This window comes from Paroedura picta, chromosome 10 (assembly GCF_049243985.1).
Source record: "Paroedura picta isolate Pp20150507F chromosome 10, Ppicta_v3.0, whole genome shotgun sequence".
In the NCBI taxonomy this organism is placed as follows: domain Eukaryota; kingdom Metazoa; phylum Chordata; class Lepidosauria; order Squamata; family Gekkonidae; genus Paroedura; species Paroedura picta.
The window spans coordinates 14,863,683-14,887,488 of NC_135378.1; the positions used below are offsets into that span (position 1 = coordinate 14,863,683).

At 49.4% G+C, this 23,806-nt stretch overlaps 1 protein-coding gene and 1 long non-coding RNA gene across 6 annotated transcripts in view; one reads left to right on the forward strand and one right to left on the reverse strand.

The window, feature by feature from the left end:
* FAM184B (family with sequence similarity 184 member B) overlaps positions 1–23,806 on the reverse strand; it is an 80,108-nt gene that overhangs the window by 11,567 nt on the left and 44,735 nt on the right. For all 5 annotated transcript variants that reach the window (XM_077301472.1, XM_077301467.1, XM_077301468.1 and 2 more), the window contains 5 exons: positions 10,115–10,227; positions 9,843–9,972; positions 6,538–6,750; positions 5,149–5,302; positions 1,910–2,022 (listed from right to left, as the gene is read on the reverse strand). In XM_077301472.1, coding sequence (XP_077157587.1) covers positions 1,910–2,022; positions 5,149–5,302; positions 6,538–6,750; positions 9,843–9,972; positions 10,115–10,227 — 723 coding nt within the window. The remainder of the gene's footprint in view (positions 1–1,909; positions 2,023–5,148; positions 5,303–6,537; positions 6,751–9,842; positions 9,973–10,114; positions 10,228–23,806) is intronic.
* On the forward strand, positions 20,249–20,826 carry LOC143819628 (uncharacterized). The gene is made up of 2 exons (XR_013225022.1): positions 20,249–20,599; positions 20,701–20,826. It is a non-coding gene; the product is annotated as an uncharacterized LOC143819628 (long non-coding RNA).

The following is a 23,806-nucleotide window of genomic DNA, read 5'->3' on the forward strand; positions in this document are numbered from 1 at the left end:
TGTGTATGATCAATACTTCTTCCTTGAATGTTCAACACATTTGCCCTGAGGTCTCTAGCCAGGCCATCCTTTTTTGCAATGTGAGAGTCTTGGGAACTGCACAGGTACCATCTTTTCCAGGCCACACTGTCTTGCGGAACGGTTCCATGCCCAGAATGTCCAGGTGTTTATCGAGACTGGTATTACTATCAATAATTGCCCCTTTTTTCTAAATTTGAAATCCACACTATAATTTGTTCTTAAACGTGTCCTAAAAATTCCACCTTTTCCTTCCAGAGAATCACCACTGAGAAGAATTTTGCCCTGGTTAGTCTGATCCTGTCACACCTCAGAAGCTCAGTCTGGTCAGACCTGGCTCCTGGGAGACCTCCAAGGAAGACCAGGGCCATGAAGCAGAGGTGGTTGAATGTCCCTTGCCCCAAAAACCCTGTGGCAGGCTTTTCCAACCGTCAATGGTACCGCAGCGGGGGAGGGGGATTCAAAATGGCGGCTGGGGAGAGTTCTCCCACCCTATGCATGCCATTTCCTTTCCTTAAAAAGGTTCTTTTACGTTTTTGTAAAAAAAAAAAAAAGCTCTTCCCTTATTTGGGCAAGTTGATCCACGTCCTCCCAAAGTGGCCAGTGACGGGCCTGGAGGGGCTGGGAAGGGAAGGGGCTCCAGCCATGTCAACCTTTGCTGCCTGAGGCTCCTCCCTCATGGCCAGCTGACATCTCTTCCTGGTACCTCAGAGCCTAAAAAAAATATTCCAGCACTACCTTCCGGGTCAAAAGGTTGAAAAGGGCTGCCCTAAGTCAGCAGTGACCTGACAGCCCTTCCCACCACCATCTGCGTAATCCTTGGATCCTCTTCTTTCAGGGGAATGGCACAATCTTAGCCCTGTTCCTCAGGCCTGGATCCAGCCATTTCCCTCTAAGGCGGCCGCACCATCGGCAGTCCATGTTCACATAGGACCAAGCCCTATGAAGATAGGTTGAGGGACTTGGGAATGTTCAGCCTGGAGAAAAGGAGGTTGAGAGGGGACATGATAGCCCTCTTTAAGTATTTGAAAGGTGGCCATTTGGAGGAGGGCAGGATGCTGTTCCCATTGGCTGCAGAGGAGAGGACACGCAGTAATGGGTTTAAACTTCAAGTACAACGATATAGGCTAGATATCAGGAAAAAAATGTTCACAGTCAGAGTAGTTCAGCAGTGGAATAGGCTGCCTAAGGAGGTGGTGAGCTCCCCCTCACTGGCAGTCTTCAAGCAAAGGTTGGAGACCCACTTTTCTTGGATGCTTTAGGATGCTTAGGGCTGATCCTGCCTTGAGCAGGGGGTTGGACTAGATGGCCTGGATGGCCCCTTCCAACTCTATGATTCTATGATTCTACATGACCCGGTGTTTCACGCTCTCTCCGCCCACAGCAGCAGTGTGTGCGATCTTCATACAGCTGCCTCTCAGAGCGGTGAATGGGAGTGCTAGAAGAGAGACTTCCCTGTAGGCAGCAATTAGAAATTTCAATAGGCTGGCAGGGCAGATAGAGGCCAGAGACCAATTGAAAATAATGAACAAACCCTGTGGGCTCTGCACCCTGGACTTCTCCTATCTAGCTCTACTATTCTCTTTTTCAGAAGGGAGATTGCTGACACTTTACCCAGCTACGAGGAGTAGTTAGCAGCGAGAGGTTTGGCAGGCCAGGCACTCTAAGGGTGGCGTGACTCAGCAAACACACCTGATCAGTAGCGACATACTCAGGAGCAGGCAGGAAATCACAAAGGGGGGCACCGGGGGGTCTTTTTGCACCAAGATATCCATAAAAATGCCCCGCTAAACCCCAGAAGCCATGGAAAGGCCATCTAATATCGAAAGTGGAATCTGTACCGCCTGCTGAGCAGGGCTGCATTTCAGTGAAGAAAGAGCTGGGAGCTTGCCTGTTGCCTCTTCAGGACCATCGCGTTCCTCAGCTCCTCCTGCAGTTCATCTTTTTCGGTTCTGTGAATGCCGCAAGTTGCCCGTTGTTCAGCCAGCTCTGTCCTCAGCGATTCTAGAACCAATGATAAGCATTCAGGAGGTGGAGGCAGACAGCCAGAATGGTGAATATGCCTTTCAGCTAAACAGTTATATAGTCTAGGAGGCTCTTAAAAAGGGACACTGAAAGAGCAGCTCTCTTGCATACCGGATGACCTTGGGCAACTCACAGCTCTCCCAGAGCTCTTTCTGCGAGTTACCTCACTGGGTGTTGTCAGGATTAGGCATTAATCCTGCCGTTTCTTGGGTTTGGGGCCTGCCTGTGTTGGGCCTGGTATACTTTGGTCAAGGCCATGTCCATTCTCCCAGAAAGCCTGGCTTGCTTGGGAGCATCACTCTGTAACTGTGCCTTTTCCTGGGGAGGGAAGCAGGTAGCCTAGATCAGGGGTAGTCAACCTGTGGTCCTCCAGATGTCCATGGACTACAATTCCCATGAGCCCCTGCCAGCATTTGGTGGCTGAAGTGCACAACCCTAGCACACAGAGGACAAGGGCATACCAAAGCCACACCCTAGGGGTAGGAGGTAGGTGAAAATGTAGCCAAGGGGACCAGACAGTGGGCTTCTCAATGGTCCAGGACAAGAAGTGCTTCCATTCGGAGGAGTGAGAATACCGTGTAAAGAGTTTCAGCAGTACTGAACTGCAGTGGGTGGGGAACAAAGGAGATGTACTGCCAAATGCAGACTTTGAAAGTTCGAGTGCAGCAAGGGGCCATAGGAGATTGAGGTGGGGTAGGACAATCTGGGAATGATTTTGAAAGACAAAAAATTTTGACTGGCAACACTGATCATGGATGGATATGAAAAGCAGATCCTAAGGAAGTGTGAGAGAAAGAAGACGGATGCCTTTGAATTATGGGCCTGGAGCCGATGACTGAAAATACCAGAGCGGCAAGAAGAGCCAATCGATCTGTTCCGGGCCAAATTAAGCCCAACTGCTCTCCTGAGGCTAGGATCTGTCAGCTAAAACTCTCATGCCTGGGCCACAGTATGCGTGCGAATGATGGATGACAAAGAACGACTCTGCTCGGTAAGACTGAAGGAAGCTGAAGAAGAGGCAGGAAAGGAACAGGATGGGGGGATCCAATCAATGACAGAAGTGGGTTGGCCGTACAAATACTTAAAAAAACAACCGCAGACAGAGTTGGATGGTGAGCCTTTGTTCAGAAAGTCACCCTGAGCCAGAAACGACTTGATGGAACCTAACGACAGAAGGACATGGACAGACGGACAATTACTACGGCTACCATGTTTTCTGCTCACATTTTGCATAATATCTGTGACATCAGTGGGAGTAGGGAAAAGGAGTAGAACATGTTCTATCTCCACAGGATCTGGAAGGTGAGAAGGAATGCTAGGCTGCCTGGAAGCAGAACAAGACATAACTCTTGTTGAAGAAGAAGAAGAGTTGGTTCTTATATGCCGCTTTTCTCTACCCAAAGGAGGCTAAAAGCGGCTTCCAATCGTCTTCCCTTCCCTCTCCCCACAACAGACACCCTGTGAGGTGGGTGAGGCTGAGAGAGCCCTGAGATTACTGAAGAAGAAGAGTTGGTTCTTATATGCCTCTTTTCTCTACCCGAAGGAGGCTCAAAGCAGTTTACATTCACCTTCCCTTTCCTCTCCCCACAACAGGCACCCTGTGAGGTGGGTGAGGCTGAGAGAGCCCTGAGATTACTGAAGAAGAGTTGGTTCTTAGATGCCGCTTATCTCTACCTGAAGGAGTCTCAAAGTGGTTTACAATCACCTTTCCTTCCCTCTCCCCACAACAGACACCCTGTGGGATGGGTGAGGCTGAGAAGGCCCTGATATTCCTGCCCTAGGTCACCCAGCTGGCTGCATGTGGGGGGAGTGCAGAATCGAACCCTGCATGCCAGATTAGAAGTCTGCACTCCTAACCACTACACCAAACTGGCTCTGTTGGTGTCCATCACAGAGACATATTTCAGTTTACACGAGTATGACTGTGAGGAGACTGTGGTAAGGGTGACGTTTGGTGTGGCTGAAACAGAACTCCTGACAAGAGGTTTGGGGAAAGGGTCCACCATAACAGGGAGTGAACGACCTATCTCAGGGCATTCCATTTCTTGGACTGGGGGTCACAGAGGGCTCAAAGCCCCTTAGGAGCTACCCCCACGAGCTGTGCATTTGTTGCTGAGTGTTTGGGACTACAATGGTGGTAGATGCCATTAACTCAAGGAGCCTTTGAAAGACTGTGGTAGCGAACTGCAGCAGGACTGCTGAACATGTAAGTAGGATTCTCTCTGGGGACGGGAAGGCCTTCAGAGTACGGAGGGCTCCTAGGAAGGAGACCCTTTGGGTGGGTCTTGACTTTTTGAGGTTGACGCAACACTTGAAGCTCTCTAAGACCATTTGGATAGCTGATAATCACACCTGTGGGACCACTGCAGAGAAGTCAAACTGGCCTTAACCAAAGCTGGCCGGTTGGAATGCTCTCCCAGGTAAAATCGGGGCCCATTGGGGCTTAAAACAGTTCTGTAGGTCCAGCAAGACAGAGCTATTCCACTGGGCCTACAGTTGAGGCCCACGGGACATCATTAATACTGGCCTCCCTACACAGAGAACATCTGCATGCCAACGAGCTTGGGTTTTTAAGTTATAACTTTTGTTTATATTTAATGTTGTGAGCTCCCATGAGGCCTCTGGAATGGGTGGCATAGAAATCTGTCCCACATAATATATTTCTGGTAAGGTCTTGGAGGAGGAGCATGTCTCATGGCTTAAGTGCCACTTAGCGCTTAACACCAACTCAGGACGGCTATCCCGCCCCTGAGTGCCTCCTCCTCCAACCAGCTTCCTTGTCTGTCCAGCAGCCAGCCAATCACCTTTTGTCCCCACCCCTGACCACCCCCTCTCCTTCCACTTCCCTCTGAGGCTCGGAGGCTGCTGATCCCTGCCGTGTGAGAGCTGCCCTTGCCAGTGAGATCCCTAACAGCTGCCTGCAGCCTTTCCAGGTCCTGGGGGGAGGGAGAGGCCATCCACAGAGTTCTCCTACCTACCCCCCTCCCAATCTAGTACCCATTGTATTCCTGAATGCAACAGGCTTGGCCCCCATTTTTAAAAATAAATCAATGAATAAAATGAAGGGCCGAGAGCAGGACGCTGCCCCGGCCTCACAGATGGTACCTATCAGCACAGACTGTCGCTGCCGTCTACTCCCCAGTTCGCTCTGCACGGCTTCTCTTGCCTTCTCTTCCAAGGCCTGCACCTCCTGTCGGTAGGATTCCTGCTGGACCCTGACGCTCTCATTAGATTCCTTCTCCCAGATCTCCTTGGCCTCCTGAAACAAAGGAAAATGTGTCTGGGACTTGACCATTCACCCAGGCTGGTCACCATCAGCCAACGTTTCTAGCTGTGTTGGTCTGAAGCAGCAAGACCAAGTTTTATTCTGGGTAGAAGCTTTCGTGTGCAGGTACACTAAAGCAGCCTCTCTGTCAGGAACATCGATTCATGCCTGCTTAGTTTCGTTTTCTGAAGCCTGGCAAGGCCGGGTGTTGTAAAACTGTAAATATATCCTCAGGTTCCATGACTCCCCTACTTTCCCAGCGGGGCATCTTCTTCTTTTCGCTTTATCAAATTCTTCCCGTGACCCTGCATAGACAGCAAAGACTCAACAGAAATATAGGTGTAGAGATTAGGTTCTGGCCATCTGGCAGCCAGTGAACTCCAGCACCTTTGGTGCCCTCTACTCTCCCGCCGAAATGCCTATGTCCCCCCTCCCTTATCGAGAAGAACCTATATCTGTTCTGAGGTGTTCTTTGTTATTGCCAAGATCTTTTGCTTGGGAGATCTTGGCCCTGGCTAGCAACTCTGTAGATTCTGTTCAATAAAGTTCTTCCTTGGATTTTCAACCACTTGTTGGATCTCGGATGTGTCTTTATCATGAACTCTACTGGTTGGGCTCAGCCTGATTCTTGACACTTCCTCAACCTTACCTAAGGCTGGTTGGAGGCAAGAGTTCCACAGGGCCTGTAAGTCCGAGCTCTTCCGCTGGGCCTATGCGTGAGGCCAACTATATCTAACCCTGGGGCCTCCCTCCCGCCACTTCTGCCCACCCTTCCTCTTCCATTCTCTTAATACCCAGCACCTGGCAGGCTATAAATCAGTGGTTCTCAACCTTCCTAATGCCATGACCCCCTTTGGGTTGCCGAGGTCACCGCTGCCACCCAAAGGTAGTCATGGCAGCCACAGTCGCAGCGGTAGCCTCGGTGACCCAAAGGGGGTCGCGTCATTGGCAGCTGTGGAAGCATTGGCCTTCCCCGGAGTGGTTAGTGAGAAGGGATGGGCTGTGAAAAATACTGGAAATACAGCACAAATTCAGTTAATGGACATCCATCATATCAGAAGTCTTTTCCATACATTACGTGCTTTCTCAATCCCACATCGCAGGTGTTTAGTGGTAGACAAATGTGACACGTTCTCCCAGCTGTTCGGCACAGAATTTACGGGAGCTTTGCAGCTCAAGTCATTAAGCCCTGATTAAAAGTACAACCAGCACTGTCACACAGATCTAACCTTGAGCTCCTGATTTTTGCTTGTCTCCAAGAGGTTCATGGCTGTCTGGTGAGATGCCTCCAGCTGTGCTTTAGTATCTTGGCTTTGCTTCATGGTGTCCTGAAGCTGCTGCAAGAGCTTTTCTTTCTCCTTGCCGGACTGTCTGTTCTGCTCATGAAGGGCTTCTTGGAAAGCGCTCACTTGTTCTTCTAAACTCTGCTTCAGCTGCGCAACCTTCATTTCATTGGGATATTTCAGGGGGACACACGTTATGAGTGACCACGCTTCATCATAACAACGGCACCATTACAAGCCCTTCAAAGTGTGGCTTTATCAAAAAAAGACACTCCAGTTTATAACGGAACTTTGAAAGTGTATTTGAAGCCAGGCTCCGGTTTTGACTGCATGTGGCCCCCCACAGCCACTTTGAAGCCAAGGAGAGAAGGGCTGAGGGGGGGTGTTTGTTCAACCCTGAACTTCTCTCGTGTCTTCCCAAGCTAAATTTCTCTGCTCCCCAAGGGCATACACCTTTGCAGGGGAAGGGGCCAGAGACTGAATTAAAAAAAAAAAAAACAAGCTATGCCTATCGTAAATGGATGAGCCTCTTGTGGCGCAGAATGGTAAGGCAGCAGACATGCAGTCTGAAAGCTCTGCCCATGAGGCTGGGAGTTCAATCCCAGCAGCCGGCTCAAGGTTGACTCAGCCTTCCATCCTTCCGGGGTCGGTACAATGAGTACCCAGCTTGCTGGGGGGTAAATGGTAATGACTGGGGAAGGCACTGGCAAACCACCCCGTATTGAGTCTGCCATTAAAACGCTAGAGGGCGTCATCCCAAGGGTCAGACATGACCTGGTTCTTGCACAGGGGATACCTTTACCTTTACCTTATTGTAATTGGGATATTGATGTAATAATACTCTAGTGCTGAATTTTAAAACCCAGGGAAGGGGTTGCTGGCAACGTCTTGGGGGTTGAGGCAGGGGAACGACAGGGGAACCTGCCTCAACCCCCAGTGGCTGTTATGCTTTATCAGCAGCCACACCCGCCATGGGGAAAACAACAAAATTAATTCCCTGCATGAAAGATGGCATTTTCTGCCTTGGCTCCTCAATCTGAGAAAAAGAGGCTTCTGGACTGCCTGTCCTTGCTTTGAGCTGCTTGGCTGGCTGGCTGGCCACATCCTGGCTTGACTACTACTTTGCATCTAGGTGGCCATCTCTGGTAGATGTTCCGCCTGTTTCCCAGCAGATGCCCCTCCCAGCCATGTGTCATAACAAAGGCTACTGGGAAGACCTCTCCCTTCTAGATGGGAATGGGATCCATTAGGCAAGAAGGAGTGCACGCGTGATCGGGGCCACCGGAGAAGGAGCCAGCAGGACTAGGATCTGGGAGACCTGGCCTTGACTCCCCTCTCCACCACAGAAACTTGCTGGGTGACCTTGGGCCACTCAGATACTTGCAACCTAACCGACCCCACATGGTGGTTGTGAGGATGAAACAGAGGAGAGGAGAAAGATATATGGGAAGGGTCCCTACTGAGGAAAAGGGCAGGATATGAATGAATGAATGAATGAATGAATGAATGAATGAATGAATGAATGAATGAATGAATGAATGAATGAATGAATGAATGAATGAAGCACTGCACTGCTCAGGCCAAAAACAGTGTGCCAGATGGACGTATCAAGAAGGGACACTTTCTTTAACTCAACTTGGGTAGCCCAGGCAAGCCTGATCTTATCAGATTTCGGAAGCTAAGCAGGGGTGGAAGGGTGACCTCTACGGAACACTAGCGGTTGTGACTCAAGGAGTAGCCAATGGCAAATCACCTCCAAACGCCTCTTGCTCGGCTGCCAGACAATCTTAGGTCCTGTGGCCTACATATGCCATACAATAAGTAAATTTAGCCAGGGCAGCCAAGTTTTCTCCCTCAAGCTAGGACAGAGCCCTGTGGGCTGGAAAACTGTGCAGCAAGGGTCCCCAATGTAGTTTGTGAGCTACCGGGAACATGGTAGACACTGCAAGGTAGCTTGTGCCTGCCCTAAAAAGTCCATGAAAAGATCTGCTCTGAGTTTAAACAAGGTCTTTATCTCACAGAATTGCTCTCCACGCGGCTTGGCTGACGGCTTCATTTCTGCTGCTTTTCTTACTCTCAGCCCCGTTTCCACCATGGGAGAAAACTTTTTACCCTTCTTGGGTGGGTGGGTGGAGAGGGAGGGGAGGAAAAAGCGCTGGATGGTTTGCATTACTCGCAGGTAGCTCTCATTACAGAAAGGGGTGCTGACCCCTGTCGTGCCAAGACACAGCTTAGACGGATCCCTGTTTAATTGCATCGGGTCTTCTTACCATATCAAATTGACCCAGGGCTGTCTGACCTAGTCTTAGCTTGACATAAGGTGCAGCTTATTTTAGGTCACTGCAGCCCAGCTGCTTGAAAGGAACGCAGGACTAAGGAACAGGAGTCCTTGCGTCGGCACAAAGCGTCGCTGCACGGCCTGGTAAACTGGCAGAGCTGCACGGATAAGAGGACAGCTGATGCTTCAACCTGGTATGGCCCATGAAACAACCGGCTGCACAGCCTGCAGAGCTGGCTTTTGTGCAATGGTGGGAGAGAGAGCTCTATGAGAAATGGTTGGCCTTTGCATCGTTCCCAGCGTGGCAGACCCTGATCTGGGGAACCAGAGGGGTTTGCTTCCCCACTACTCCTCCCTGTGAAACCTGCCTGGGAACCACTGGGCTTACTGACATCCAAATGGGCCCCCTGCCACTCCCCCCCTTCCGATCTAGGCCTGGGTGAAACTCTTTTACATCCGTCCCCTGCCTAGTGATGGAGTAGGCATGGGATGGCTCTCCAGGTGTCCGTGGACTACAATTCCCACAAATCCTTGCCAGTACCATGCTGGCAGAGGCTCATGGGAATTGGACATCAGGAGAGCCACCATTCGGCCAACCCTGCTAGGCTCCGTGGCTTGTTTAATACTGTTTTAAAGCTGATAGGTTTAAACTGTATATGATTTTACTTGAGGAAACCAGCCAACATGGCTATGCACCACTTCTCCCAAGCCTGATTTTCGTGGATTTATTTTTTTTATTTATTCACTTTATATCCACCTTTCTCCCCAGTGGCGACCTGAAATGTCCCATATTGTTCTCCTCTCCTCTGTTTTTTCATCCCAACGACCTTGCCAGGTAGGTCAGGCAGAGGACATGTGACCTGGCCAAGGTTACGGCAGAGTGAGGGATATGAGCCATTTTACAGCCAAAGCCTGCCATTGTGTTCCAAGGAGGGCCGCTGTCATGTTATCGATACACAACTCTCCACCGTACCTGAGCTTGTAGCCCGGCCTTCTGGCGAGACCACGCCTTTTGCAAAGCCTGGACTTCTTCAGCTTTCTCCTTCTGGAAACTCGCCATAGACTGCTCCCCTTCCCGCTTCAGGCCACTTCCGGAGTCTGACCTAGAAGCAGCAGCATTCATTTCACGGAGGGAAAGAAATACAAATGCATTCCGATAGAACCTTTATCGGAGGTGTCAAGGCGTCTACAGAGGTCGTGGTCCTCAGAGGCAGATGAGAACAGCGCTCCCCCCTTCCCCGGTACCTTTGCCTCTCTTCGCTCCTGCCGCTTGATGGTGGTGCTGATGGCTCCCTGCATTTTGTTCTGCCTTTATACTGTTTGGAAACATTTTTCGGCTGCACAGATGTGTCTTGGCCCTAAAAACAAAGATAATGCTAAGGGCTTGGTGTAGTTTAGACCAGTGGTTCCAACATTTTGTCAGGCTGCCACCCACCCCCTTGGCTCCCAGGACACATCCCTAGCCCCCACCCCCAACAAACACACACCTCCTTCCTGGGGTTAGGTTTACTGCAAATGCAAAATACACTATACTGCCTACACTTCTTTTCTGGTTGCGGGGCAGAGGCCATATTTTAGTCTGGAAAAATATTTTACAAAGAACTTATATTACACTTTGGATCCTCATTGGGAGAAAGACAGATGGGGAGAGAGAGAGAGGCAAGCCATGGAAAATCCCAGGAGCAAGCAGGAGAAGGCCTTTCCAGCCTCCCAAATATGGAGATTTTTGGGAAAGGGTTGCCGACCCCAGGTTAAGATATTCCTGGGTAAGGACAGACACTGAGGAGGGGAAGGAGCTCAACAGGAATAGGATCCCTTCCAGCCCACCCTCTCAAGTTGTTGTTTTCTTCAGGAAGATAAGCTGAGCAGGCTTGGTTCTGGTCAGCACTGGGATCGGAGACCACCAAGAAAGTCCAAGGCTGCTACTACCTAGAGGCAGGCAATGGCAAGTTTCCTTGGAATGTCTCTCATGAGGGCAGGGGTAGTCAAACTGCGGCCCTCCAGATGTCCATGGACTACAATTCCGCGAATGCTGGCAAGGGCTCATGGGAATTGTAGTCCATGGACATCTGGAGGGCCGCAGTTTGACTACCCCATGCACTAGGGAAATGCAGCTGCAGCAAAAGAGTTAGACTACTGCCCCCAAATTCTTCAACTCCCCCCCCAGATCCTTCCACTGCCCCCAGTGTGTGGGGGAATGTACCGCCCACTTTGGAAACCTGTAGTTGGACAAATATTTACAGTGACATAGCAAATTGGATCGGTTTCACTTATGAGGCTTAGATGTGGTCTGAGTTCCCAGTTTAATGTGCTTGTCAGTTTCTCATTTCTCACACAATAGGCAAATAAAAAAAATACAGCTCACTTTGAATGAAAAGAACTGTGCATCCGTTCGTTCGTTCACTCATTCAATACCTAAATGCACAGCCTATTCAAATTAGTTACACCAAGTTAGCTAACATACACAGATTTATTTAATTTGTACTAAACTATGATATAATTTAAGCAGTTGAATCCCACCCCTTAGCTCAGTAAACAGGAACTAGACTTGCCAACCACCAGGTGATATCTGGAGTTCTCCTGGAATGATAACTGATCTCCAGATGACAGAGATCGGTTCCCAGAAGGAAACGGCTACTTTGGAGGGTGAAGTCTCTGCATCCTGCCCTTGTTGAGCTCTCTCTGCTCCCCAAAACCCATGTTCTCCAGGCTATGCCCCCAAATCTCCAGGAATTCTCAAGTAGGACTTGGCAACCCTAATAGGAATCCAGATATTCACATGAAATTATGTGAATGAATACGAGAGAATTTTCTCAGTTCGGGAGCAGTTTCCCAAGTGTATTTATGTATTTCTCCCTTCCTGTTACACTACACCTCTACGCGAGTTACAGCCTTTTGGAAGATTCAGGCTAGGTTTTCTTCTTCTCCCTGGTTCTCCCAGAGTAATGAACAAGGAGCCAATGACAGTAAAGAGCTGCTCACACATAAAACCTTTCTCAAGTCCTTTGAGGTTTTAGCCAATTGCTTTCCATAAGAAAACTCCATTTGCAGGGAAGTCTCTTTACTGAAGATAACAATGATGCTAACTACTTAGAAACTTTGCTAAGACTAAACTGCCGCTGTCGTTTGCTCTGTCTTAACCACTAGGACCCTCTGCTCTCCCCATCTGTCCATTTGGGTACAAAGATTCCAGGATGCCATTCTTCAGTTAGCTAGAGAGACACAGCCACCCTTCAAGGCTACAGTAAAGATAGTGGCACCGAGCAATAGGAGAGGACTGGAAATTCCCCGTTAGCCAACTAACCCCTACGGCTATAATTCACCCCTAAGGCTTAAAGGATTAAAGATAATCAATTACATGGGCAGAAAATAGAGCAAAGCAATAAAAAATGGCAAAATCAGGCATAGTTTGGGCAAGGCCATGGAGAGAAAATTCTGTGGGTAGAACACACACCCTCCTCTCCCCCATGAAAATCTGAACATGTAACCCTTTCTGCCCTTCCTTTCTGGAGACAGAACCAAATCTAGCTGTTTTCCATGGCTGCCCCACACAAAGCCTTTTCTCAAGATAACGGTGCAGGGGTTAAGTTGGCGTACAATCAATGCTCCAAGAACGGGAGAGAAATTCAAACACTTGGCCTCCCTATGTGTTTTCCCCTCCACCATACACACATAAATTGGGACACAGCTTATGCACACTGACTGCAGGGACAATGACAATCCACTTCTGAATATCTTTTGCCCAGAATAGCGATCCCCAACCTGTGGGCCGCGGACCACATGTGGTCCTTCGATTAATTGGATGTGGTTGCCGAAGGACGCCTCCCCTCCCCCCCGCCCTTTACTTCATCCCCCCCCCCAGTCCTTTACAACACACTTCATTGTTGTGGCGTGTCATTTTGAAGGGATGTTTAAACATTACCATAGTGACCAGAATCAGAGAGCGCCAGGGCAGTGGTTGAGAGTAGAGGAGTAAACTACCCCCCCCCCACCGGGCCTCAGTAAAAGGCGTTGAGTGGTCCCCGGCGTTGAGTGGTCCCCGGTGATAAAAAGGTTGGGGACCACTGGCCCAGAAGACCCAACATAATGCATCAGCCCACTACACAGGAGGACTCCTCAGGAGATTAGGAAACTGGTTCTATCAGTCCGAATCCAAACGTAACCAGAAAACAGCCTGTCGCAGTCTCCCACACCTTAGCTATCAGCACTGTCAGGAAACCAAGGATTCATACCATGAAAGCAAAGCAGCCAGCAACAAAGACAAGAATTCAAAGAGAAAAGACCTAGTGCTCCTCAACAGGCCCACGATAGCAGGGAACTGGAGGAAAGAGGACCCCCAGAAGCTATGTCAGCTGGACGTGCCTCGCTGTCACACACCCCGGGAGTGGCATAACCACCCACATCCATTGCTGTTCTTCTGCTCCCTCCCCCACCCTCGCTTCTACTATGCTGGCTTTGCCTTGTTCGGCTGGAAAGGGCAGAAACTGAGGAGTCAGCCTGCACCCCCCAAACCGTGCCACAACTGACTACCCACTGAGCCTGGCAGAGCCATATAGTTCCCTAGCATACGACCAAGTCCACTTAGGCTGGAGGACATGGACCGTCTCTCTCGAGCTCCCACGGATCCCCGCTTGGGAATGCCTGCCCTGTGGGGTTGTGACTCGATGGCACTTTTCACTATCTGCCCCATGGGATGTACACGAGGCCATGACCAAGCGGCCAGAGGAGAGAAAGACACTACGAGGAAGGGGGTCAGGTCTCCCGTTTGCTGTTTGCAGCCCCCAGATTCAATCAGAACCCCACAAAGGGAAACACTGCAGTCTTCCCTTCGTTTGCTTTCTCTGAGCTACCCTGGAAGGTTGCTAATGGTTTTTAATCTCTTCCCAGAGTGTAGGTCTGAAGCGCATTAATGTTAATGCACCCCTTGGGGCCTGCTCTTTCATCTAAGCCCGGGTAACAAAGCGAGCTGAAGTTACACAGAATAACTTGAAACCAAAATGTTAGCAAGGATTCATATTTCCCCAGTTCACAGGAAAAGACACATCCCCCCCCCCTTTGTGAATCAATCATTAATGAAGAAAATTAAGTCGAGCCCTGCAACTCTGCTTGTGCTTATTAGGTTATAAAACTATCAGGGGGAAATGGCTGACTCAGCGCCCTGCGAACATCAAGGGGAAGCTCAAATTCCGTGGGTACAGAGCGAGTGAGTCACTCAGGAGGTGGAGGCAGTCAACTGCCGCCCCCAACATCAGCTTCCTGGTTGTCGAACGGGTCAGTCGTGACTTCTTTGGGTAGTAGGCACATTCCACCCACGTTTGTACTTTGGCTTTAGTACTGAGTCAAGACCTCAAGAAACTGGTCTGCCCCAAGGGAACCACAGGACAAAAAGCAATGTTGCACACCTGGGGTGGGCGAAAGTGGGCCAATAGAAGACCCCTGGCCAATTGCCAGTAGCCAGATGATCACCTGCTGGCTCTGGGATTCCTGGGACTGCCTCTGGACTTGGGGGATCACGCAAAAAACAGCAACTGGATTGTCTCCTGTTGACAAGCCAAGCTGACTGCAGATCACTGTTACACTGGATGATTGTGTTGCATCTCTGGTCCTGGTAGGCACTACCAAAGGAGAAGACCTGGCCAGGCAGCTCTACCCTATATGGCGTGGGTGGCTTTGGGGACTGGCTGGCCAGGTGCCTCCTCCCTGCTTCGTGTGGGTGGCTTGGGGCAGCCGGCTGCAGGGAGAAGGGCGGGAAACCCATGATGGATCATCTTCATAAGTCTGTTTTCTCTCCCAAGACAGCAGAGAGAGCAATTGTTCAATATCTACTTTAATATTATAATTTGAGGTATTTATTTAAATTTATACCTGTACACTAATTTCCTATGTCTTACCATCATGTAAACCACCCTGAGTCTCATGAGACAGGGTGGTTAATGAGTAAAATGATAAGACATTCTACCACCAGCACCATCCTGCCACCTTCTTCCCACTTCTTCTCAGGGTGAGCAAATGTTGTTAAGGAATTGAGCAGCGGGCTACACAGCTGTACCTACACAGCTCTACACTGCACCTCTCCTCCTCTCGGGAGTGAATTCGTTGTGCCTTAATCACGGCTCAACCTGGCTTGGTGTGGACATTGTTCACGGGTATGGCAAACCAGGGTTCCTGTTGTGGTGAGAACTGAAAACTACAGCCCCAAACCAGCCTCATGTCTGTGTTAACTGCCATTGAATATTGTTGCAATCTGAGTTCTGTGCGGGACTGGCCACTCACTGACCCAGGAACCCTCATGAACACTCAGCTACAATCTGGAGCTCTGCATGGGCGGTTGCCCATTTTAAGATTACACCAGCTATAGCCTGCTCAGGAGGGGAACTGCTCCTGCTCAGGAGGTGGGGGAAATTGAGAAGTAGAGGAAGGGCTGGTTTGGTGTCCCCTGCTTTTCACTACCTGAAGGAGTCCCAAAGCGGCTTCCAATCGCCTTCTTTTTCTCTCCCCATGATAGACACCTTGTGAGATAGGTGAGGCCGAGAGAGCTCTAAGAGAACTGCTCTGTGAGAACAGCCCAAAGAGAACTGTGACTGGCCCAAGGTCTCCCAGCTGGCTGCATGTGGAGGAGTGGGGAATAAAACCCAGTTCTCCAGATTAGAGTCCACTGCTCTTAACCATAACACCACACTGGAAGGAATATTGGTGAAAGGTATGGCTAACCAGGCACTCCTGTTGAAGTGAGAACGGAAAGAGCAGTTCCAAACCAGTTGTAGTCCCGTGTTCATCGCAGCTGAGCATTGCTGCGACATCATGCTTAAGCAGTTTAAAAGGGCTTCACTTCTGATCCTGGGGAAGTGCTCACGGTCTCTTATTTGACATCAGCCTTGTACTGCATGCTCCGGCAGAGGAGCTGAGCATGGGGATACCATTCTGCTTCTAAGAGCAATGACTGGGACAGCAGCAGGTCAGAGGGGAACAGAACTAGTCCCCGTTCCGCACAAGGACCAATGTTGCCAAATGTTCACAGAATGCAGAAATGCTATATTATATAGTGGAATTTCATCATTCCGCATACCTTTATTTGCAATAGAATATAAAAGTCCCAGTAGCGTTTCATTCATTCCCTACAGGTTTCCGGTCTCGCTGGAACCGCAACAAAGGAAGCAATTTTTTTCTGCGCTTCTTCCCGCTCCTGGCCGTCAATCAAATGGAACAGCCAATGGGCTGTTGTGTTCATGCTCCCGAAAAGCCCCTTTCCCTTTAAGAACTGTTTTTTTTTTAAACCAAACACACAGTTGCAATAAATATGCGTTCAATCATTGCATTGGAAAGACCTTTTTGCTGGCGTAGGAGCTGGCAATTAATCGTTTACACATTCAAGCAGGAAAAAATCCCCCCCTCCACGGGTGCAATTTGTGGCTGAAATTACGGGCAGTGCCGAACAGGAGGCTGTGTTGTGTTTGGGAACTTAGGGAGGTTTGTTTTACTTTAAATCACTTCTGTGGAGGGACTTTAGCCAGTGAAGCCTTGCTTGTTCGTTGCGTTCACAGGTCTAAGGGGAAAAAATGACGATCGCTTCTCCGGAAGTTCGGGGCAAGAGTGGGGGAGAGACTTTATTTCTACCGCTACATTGAGAATGCACATGTCTTTCCCTGATGTGTTGCAACTTGTGTGCAGAAATGTAGCGTTTTTTTCAGGGGGAATCCACTTTTCCCAATTCACCGAAAAGCGCTACAACTAAGCGCTTTTGCGGGAGTGTTGCAGGAGTGTTGCAGATTGTGTGCGACGTCACGCGTCAAACGTCAAACACTACATTTGTAGTGTTTACGAAAGGTAAGACTTCTGCTATGTTTAAGTTGTGCGGAATGGCCCCCGATCTCCGTCAGATGCAGTTCTAGCCTTTAGATACAGAGGCAGCCATGTAAGACACATGGGCCATGTCAAACATTCCTACAGCAAATTTCAAATTTGCCACAGCGCTCAATAAATACTGTGAGTGTCACCCCTTCTGATGACCTGGGGATGGGGCAGCAGAGGGAGGAAGGGGCTGTGGCTGAGTGGCAGGGGGTCTGCTCTGTTACACGATGCGAGAGAGATCTGCCGGAGGTGCTGGAGAGCCACTGGAGTCTGAGTAGACAGAATTGTCTTTGATAAATCAGCACGTTGATATAATGAAAGCAGCTCCACGTGACAAAGGAACTTTTATAAAGCAGCAGCAAACAGGATAACATTTGCATGAGACGAGTTCCATTCTTCAGGCACAGGCAATGTTAAATGGTAAAAAAGCAACCTGCTTTTGGATGGATTAAAAAGAGGGGAGGGAGTGTGGTTTAAATCTGTATGATTCCCTACCCCCCCCCCCCCACATACCCATTAAGCACAGTTATCTATCTGGCACAAGCATGCTTTTTACACTTCACAGGAAGACCTCATACTAGTGCCGCTTTATTCCCCGAACTAGGGGCAAAGCACGTTGTCTCCAAGAATACAACGGGCGCTAGAGCTTGGCAGTAGAAAGAGGAAAGGGAGGAGTTGTCCAGTCTGTAAGGGTATGGGGTTGAATGTTGAGGTCTACTGCACAGGGTTGTTGTGCAGATCAAATAGGAGACAAAAGAGCCAGTTTCCTCTGCAGAATAATGCTGTGCAGTGGCCTCAAACCTGCAGAGACTTGCAAAGAAGAAAGACACATGGCTTGGCTGTGTCTAACCGCTGGCCAGAGCAGTATTTTAAGTGAAATGGGGCTTTTCTGTAGCCTCCCTGTCAGGCAACTGTTTGGCAGAAGGGGAAAGTCCCCCCCCTCAAAAGGAAGGCCCTCAGTCTCCCCTGCGTTGCTCTTGGAAAGGCCTTCCTCCCCTCAGTCGAGGCCTGTCAGAGGCTCCTTCGCAGCAGGCCTGAAGGGGGGGGGAGCACTCTGCAGCCTCCTGCCAGCTCTGTCAGGGCTCTGAGGCCATTTGCAGTTGGACACGGCAGTTAGGACAGCCTTGGGGTGAAAAGGGCTGGCACAGCCTGTCCAAGCCTCTGTTCTCATCCCCCTTGGCAGCCCTACTGACCTCTTCTCCCTGCGGTGGTCAGGAGCAGACTGGCAGCCGGACTGGGCTGGGTGAATGGAATTTTGGTCTGTCCTGGTGAGGGGCCAATAGGAAGGCGCTATGTGTGCCTCCCCATTGGCTGCCTGGCCCTGGATGGACACTCGGAGGGCCCAATCAGGAGATTGGGCCCTCTGAGTTTTTATCCTGGACAGGGCCCGCCCTAACTCCTCCCCAAGTGGCCTTACCCTTTTATTTAACCGCAGGAGCGCTTAAAGATGTGCTTAGGGGCCAGAGTAGAAGTAGGCCTCTGCCTAATGGAAGACTCCCGTTTTATGGGACAAGCACCGTAACCCCAGAATGAGCACACAAATCAGCAGGCCTCTCCCACTTCCTAGCCCAAATGGGCCCCTTGATGGCTGCAAAGGAGTGGGTGTCATCTTCCAATCCAAGAAGAGGCACTCAACCATAGGCAGAAATGCCATAAAAGCCGGGTCCTAAAGGCAACATTCAGACCGCCTGCTCTCTGCTCGCTGGCTCTCCTTTTCCTACATGCATGAGGTTTATGTGCCTTGAAAATGCCTGAATGAGAAGATTTGGGCAGTAAATCAGTGGCAAACAGATGTGTGTGTGTGGGGGGGAGCTTTTCCCTTTCCCAAACCTTTCAAGAATAATCACAGAGGATTGCTACAACTTTCCCATAGGGTTGCCGCCACCACCCCCTGCCACCATGGACAGGCCCCAACCCCCTGCGGCCAGTCCTCAGTGAGGAGCAAAGTACCCCCAAAAAGAGGGCCACGTGACATGCAGGGACGTCTCTATGTCACTGCCCCTGTGATCCAGAAGGGACGTCATAACAGGGAGGATAAAAAGGACAACGTTGTAACTCTAAACTAAGCACATTTGCAAGCTGTCACGCGCTCCTCTGCCCATGCCATGATTTCTGTCACTTGTCAAAGATGGGGGGGGTGTGCAGTGCCCGATCTGCTGCGCAATGGGGGCCAGGTGAAGCTGCAAGGCCATTAACCATTAGCTGGGTTTCCGTGGTTATCTGAAGCCGAGGCATTCGTTGCCAGAGAGACTGAAAGTCCTGGGTCTGAGCTAAGCGATATTGTTTTGCTCTCCAGCTTTCTTGGGTGAGCATGGCAAAGCCCCTGGGAACAATCAGGATGGGAGGGGGGAATTGCAGGATGGAATCATGTCCTAACCCAAAAACCTTCCTTGCAGTTTTTTATATGTTTAGGGGTTGTCACTCTGCAATTAAACTGTGAAGAAACTAATTAGGGATGTAAACATTATCTAGAGCAGGGGTAGTCAACCTGTGGTCCTCCAGATGTTCATGGACTACAATTCCCATGAGCCCCTGCCAGCATGTGCCAGCAAGAAGAACCAACTCTTCTTCTTCAGTAATATCAGGGCTCTCTCAGCCTCACCCACCTCACAGGGTGTCTGTTGTGAGGAGAGGAAAAGGAAGGCAATTGGAAGCCGCTTTGAGACTCCTTTGGGTAGAGAAAAGCAGCATATAAGAACCAACTCTTCTTCTTCAGTAATCTCAGGGCTCTCTCAGCCTCACCCACCTCACAGGGTGTCTGTTGTGGGGAGAGGAAAGGGAAGGCGAATGTAAGGCACTTTGAGCCTCCTTCAGCTAGAGAAAAGTGGCATATAGGAACCAACTCTTCTTCTTCAGTAATCTCAGTACTCTCTCAGCCTCATCCGCCTCACAGAGTGTCTGTTGTGAGGAGAGGAAAAGGAAGGCAATTGGAAGCCGCTTTGAGACTACTTGTAGAGAAAAGGGGCATATAAGAACCAACCCTTCTTCAATAATATCAGGGCTCTCTCATCACCATATGTTGCTTGCCCCATCTGTTCCCATACCACTGTGAAACATTCTTACAAGGTGATCTGATAGCCTTTGATCACTTTCACAGACAGTTTTATTTCTCCCATGTTTGTGTGAATAACAACTGAATTTCAAGGGGATTGACTGGCTCTTTTAGCAAAGAATCATCATTGGCTGTATTTGGATGTGTGACACTAATGTAGTTTAGTTTACTAATGTAACAGAATTAATTTGTTTACTAATGTAACAGAATTAAAATTTGCTATATATTTGCACGGTCATATAAGGTGTTCTTAGTCTGAGGAAGAGTGCTTGCACTCAAAAGCTCACGCCCTGAATAAATCTTTGTTGGTCTTAAAGGTGCTACGACTCTGATTCTATTGTGCTACTTCAGATCAACACGGCTACCCATTTGAATCTATAAGTATTTCTGAAACATCCCAGATCCCAATACTGAAGAAAAATACTTTTTTTAAAGGCTAGTCCAACTCTAGTTTGGCTGTGTGTGGCAGGGAGGTCTCTCAGCTCCTGCCACCTCAGCCGATCCTGGGCTGGCTTGTCTTGCTATTTGGTTTAAACCAGCTCTCTCAGTTTCTACTGCCTTTGCTGATCTTTCATACAGCCAAAATTGAACATAAAGGATGTAAATGTTTATAATGGGTTCTAATATTTAGGAGCTACAGCCAAGGTGATACCAATAACTGTGTTTTATACTAATTTGTAATGAATTGCACCTGTTCACTTTGTGTGAATGTACGCTTTAAATGTCATGTGGATTAAATTCATTTTGGGCAGGCTTAAGAGGGACCCCCTCACTCAGGAGCAACTGCCAAGGTGATAATTATTACTGTTAAAAAGAATCTCCATACCGAGGTACGCTTTAAATTGCTTCCTGTTGATTATAATATTTTTATGCCTTAGAAAATTGCATAACATAAAACAATATGTGATTGGGAATTATATTTGTATTCCAGAACAGCAAGCAATCACTGAAGAAGATTCAGAAGAACGGTTTATTGAATACTTGGGACCTTGTTCTGATTGCTTAAGTTTTTCAAAGTGACTTTAATTTAAAAAATGGAATTACATGCTTGAAAGGTTACTCAGCGTTTAGCCCTTTCTTTTCCTTTATGTTCAGTTTTGGCTATCCATAAGGAAATGACGATTCTGCTGTTTGATCTTTGGTATAGCAGCTGAACATCCGTTAATAAAAACCAATAAAATTTGCTCAGCTGTACCAGTAGCTGATCAGATTCTCTGCTCTGCATTCATCTTAAATAGCAGAATATTTTTTCATCTCAGTTTAAGCCAAATGCACACCCTTAGTTACGGCCCACCTACGAATCTTTGAGGCTATGAGAAGCTTCAGCTACATTCCAGACAAAGCAAAGGCCATTTTTTCTTGGCCTCAGTCTGAATCATTGTTGGACTTGAACAAGAAACTGCTTAAAGTGACCAGGATCTTGCTAGGCTGATGTTGTACAGCCCTCATAGAACCATCATAGAATCTTAACACCGCCCGTGGCGCCGCGGGCGCCACAGACTAAATAAAACGGTAAGGCGTTCTGAGGCGGGAAGTGTCCGTGATGAGGAAGGGTCTGGATTGGACCCTTCCTCTGGACAGACAATCGGACAGACAATCGGAGCGCCTGCCGATTGCTCCCTCCGATTCCCAGCCCCGAGCAACTGCGAGCCGCGCAGCGCGGCTCGCAGTTGCTTTTTTGTCGCCGCCCGCAAGGGAGCCCTCGGCAGCCGCGCGCAGCGCGGCTGCCGGGGGCTCCCTTCAACACAAACCTACGAAGAGCAACTGAAAGAAAAAAGACAGAAGCCGCCGAGCTGCGACAGAAGCCGCCGAGGAGCGCCTCTCCTCCGACCCGTGCGCACAGCGCGCCTTCCGGGGCCTCCCTGCCCTCCTGGCTGAAGAAGAAAAGTAAACTTCGAGGAGCAACCGAAAGGAAAAAAAAAAAACAGCCGAAAAGCCCCGATGAGCCGCATGAGAAGCCGCCGAGGAGCGCCCCTCCTCCAACGTGTGCGCACAGCGCGCCTGCCGGGCCCTCGCTGCCCTCCTGCTTGCAGAACAAAAAAAACCTTTGAGGAGCCACCCAAACAAAGAAAAAAAAAACAGCCTACAAGCGCTGCCGAGCCGTGTCAGCAGCCGCCGAGGAGCACCCATGAAGAGCCGCGGAGGCGCCGCCAGCCTCCTCTTACAGGTATCTTCAGTCCCTCGCCTGCACCTCGCTCTGTCCCCGTCCACTAGAGCCCATTGTCTTCTTTATACAATGGGCTTTTTTTACTAGTCATAGAATAATAGAGTTGGAAGAGACCTCATGGGTCATCTAGTCCAACCCCCTGCACTATGCAGGACACTCACATCCCAATCACTCATCTACTGTCACCTGCCACCCCCGTGAGCCTTCACAGAATCAGTCTCTCCGTCAGACGGCTATCCAGCCTCTGTTTTAAAATTTCCCTTTTTCGTTCTGGCTCTCCAAAAGAGGCTTTGGGACTATATGTGGGCTAGGTCCCAGCCTTGGTCACGTTCCAGAGGCCCTGAGACTCTCCACCTCTGTCATTTTGTGCCTCAGGATTCTGCCCAGCTCTTCTGCAAAGAGACAGGCACTGTTTCATGGGGAAAAACACCTCAAGGAAAACAAAGGCCCTTCTTTGGAAGAGAACTTTTTAAAAACAAAATAATATACCTGGCAATGTGTCAATAAATCAGTGTGGGATGTGTCTGTGCAGGACCTTCAGAGAGCCAGCTTGGTGTAGTGGTTAGGAGTACGGACGGCATGCCAGATTAGATTCCCCACTCCTCCACCACATGCAGCCAGCTGGGTGACCTTGGGCACTGATAAAGCTGTTCTGACTGAGCAGGAATATCAGGGCTCTCTCAGCCTCACCCATCTCACACGGTGTCTGTGGTGGAGGAGAGGGAAGGGAAGGTCATTGGAAGCCACTTTGAGATTCCTTTGGGTAGAAATAAGCGGCATATAAGAACCAATTCTTCCTTCTTCAGTAATCTCAGGGCTCTCTCAGCCTCACCTCCCTCACAGGGTGTCTGTTGTGGGGAGAGGAAAGGGAAGGTGAATGTAAGATACTTTGAGACTCCTTCGGGTAGAGAAAAGCAGCATATAAGAACCAAATCTTCTTTTCAGTAATATCAGGGCTCTCTCAGCCTCACCTCCCTCACAGGGGGTCTGTGGTGGGGAGAGGAAAGGGAAGGCTAAAGGAAGCCACTTTGAGTCTCCTTTGGGTAAAGCAGCATGAAAAAACCAACTCTTCTTCTTCTTCTTAAGTGTTTTAATTATATAATTTCCATCCATCCTGTGTTCCCTACTCTTGGTGTTAGGCCAAGCCCAAATGTGCATCACTTGGCTGGGAGAGATTATTTTTAGTCTGAAGTCGTGCCCAAGTCACAGCTGCATTAGTGACATCACGGCTGCTTCATCCGCCAGGCAGAGAGGAATGCCTGCTCCATTTCGGCGGGCTCAGCTGGAGATGCTGCCTTCAGCAAAAAGCAGCCTTTCCATGTGGCTGATGGTGGCCTCCCAGCTGTGAAGTTTCTCGCCCACCTGAAAACCACACCCCAGAGAATTCAAAGGGCTTGTGCGATTCCCTACCCCCTAGGCCAGACCTCCACCGCTTCTGGCACCAAGAGGCACCAAGAATGCAAACTTTGCTCCTCCCAAGACCGCCTTAGATGTAAGGTAACAGAATAAGCTCTTCTATTCCTTTGTTCATGGCCACAGTGACCCAGGTTTTTATTCCAAGCCAAGCAAACAAACTGAGCTAAGAAATGACCAACGATCTATGAATGCCTCTGTAATTGCTGAGCACCCAAATGCAGCCTCAGATGCCCTATTCTCAGGGGCCACCTCTGACTCAGGGAAGGCTACCAGGTGAAGTCCCTGTTTCCAGAGATGATATGTGTGGGTTTGGTCTTGGGAGGTGATGGGGATGGACAAGATCTGTAACACCTTTCTCTGGCCACGCTCCAAGGTAAATGGCAAAAATCTTTTACTCACATTTGTTGAAATTAATTCCTGCCCAATAACTATATTGCTATTTTTAACACAAGAT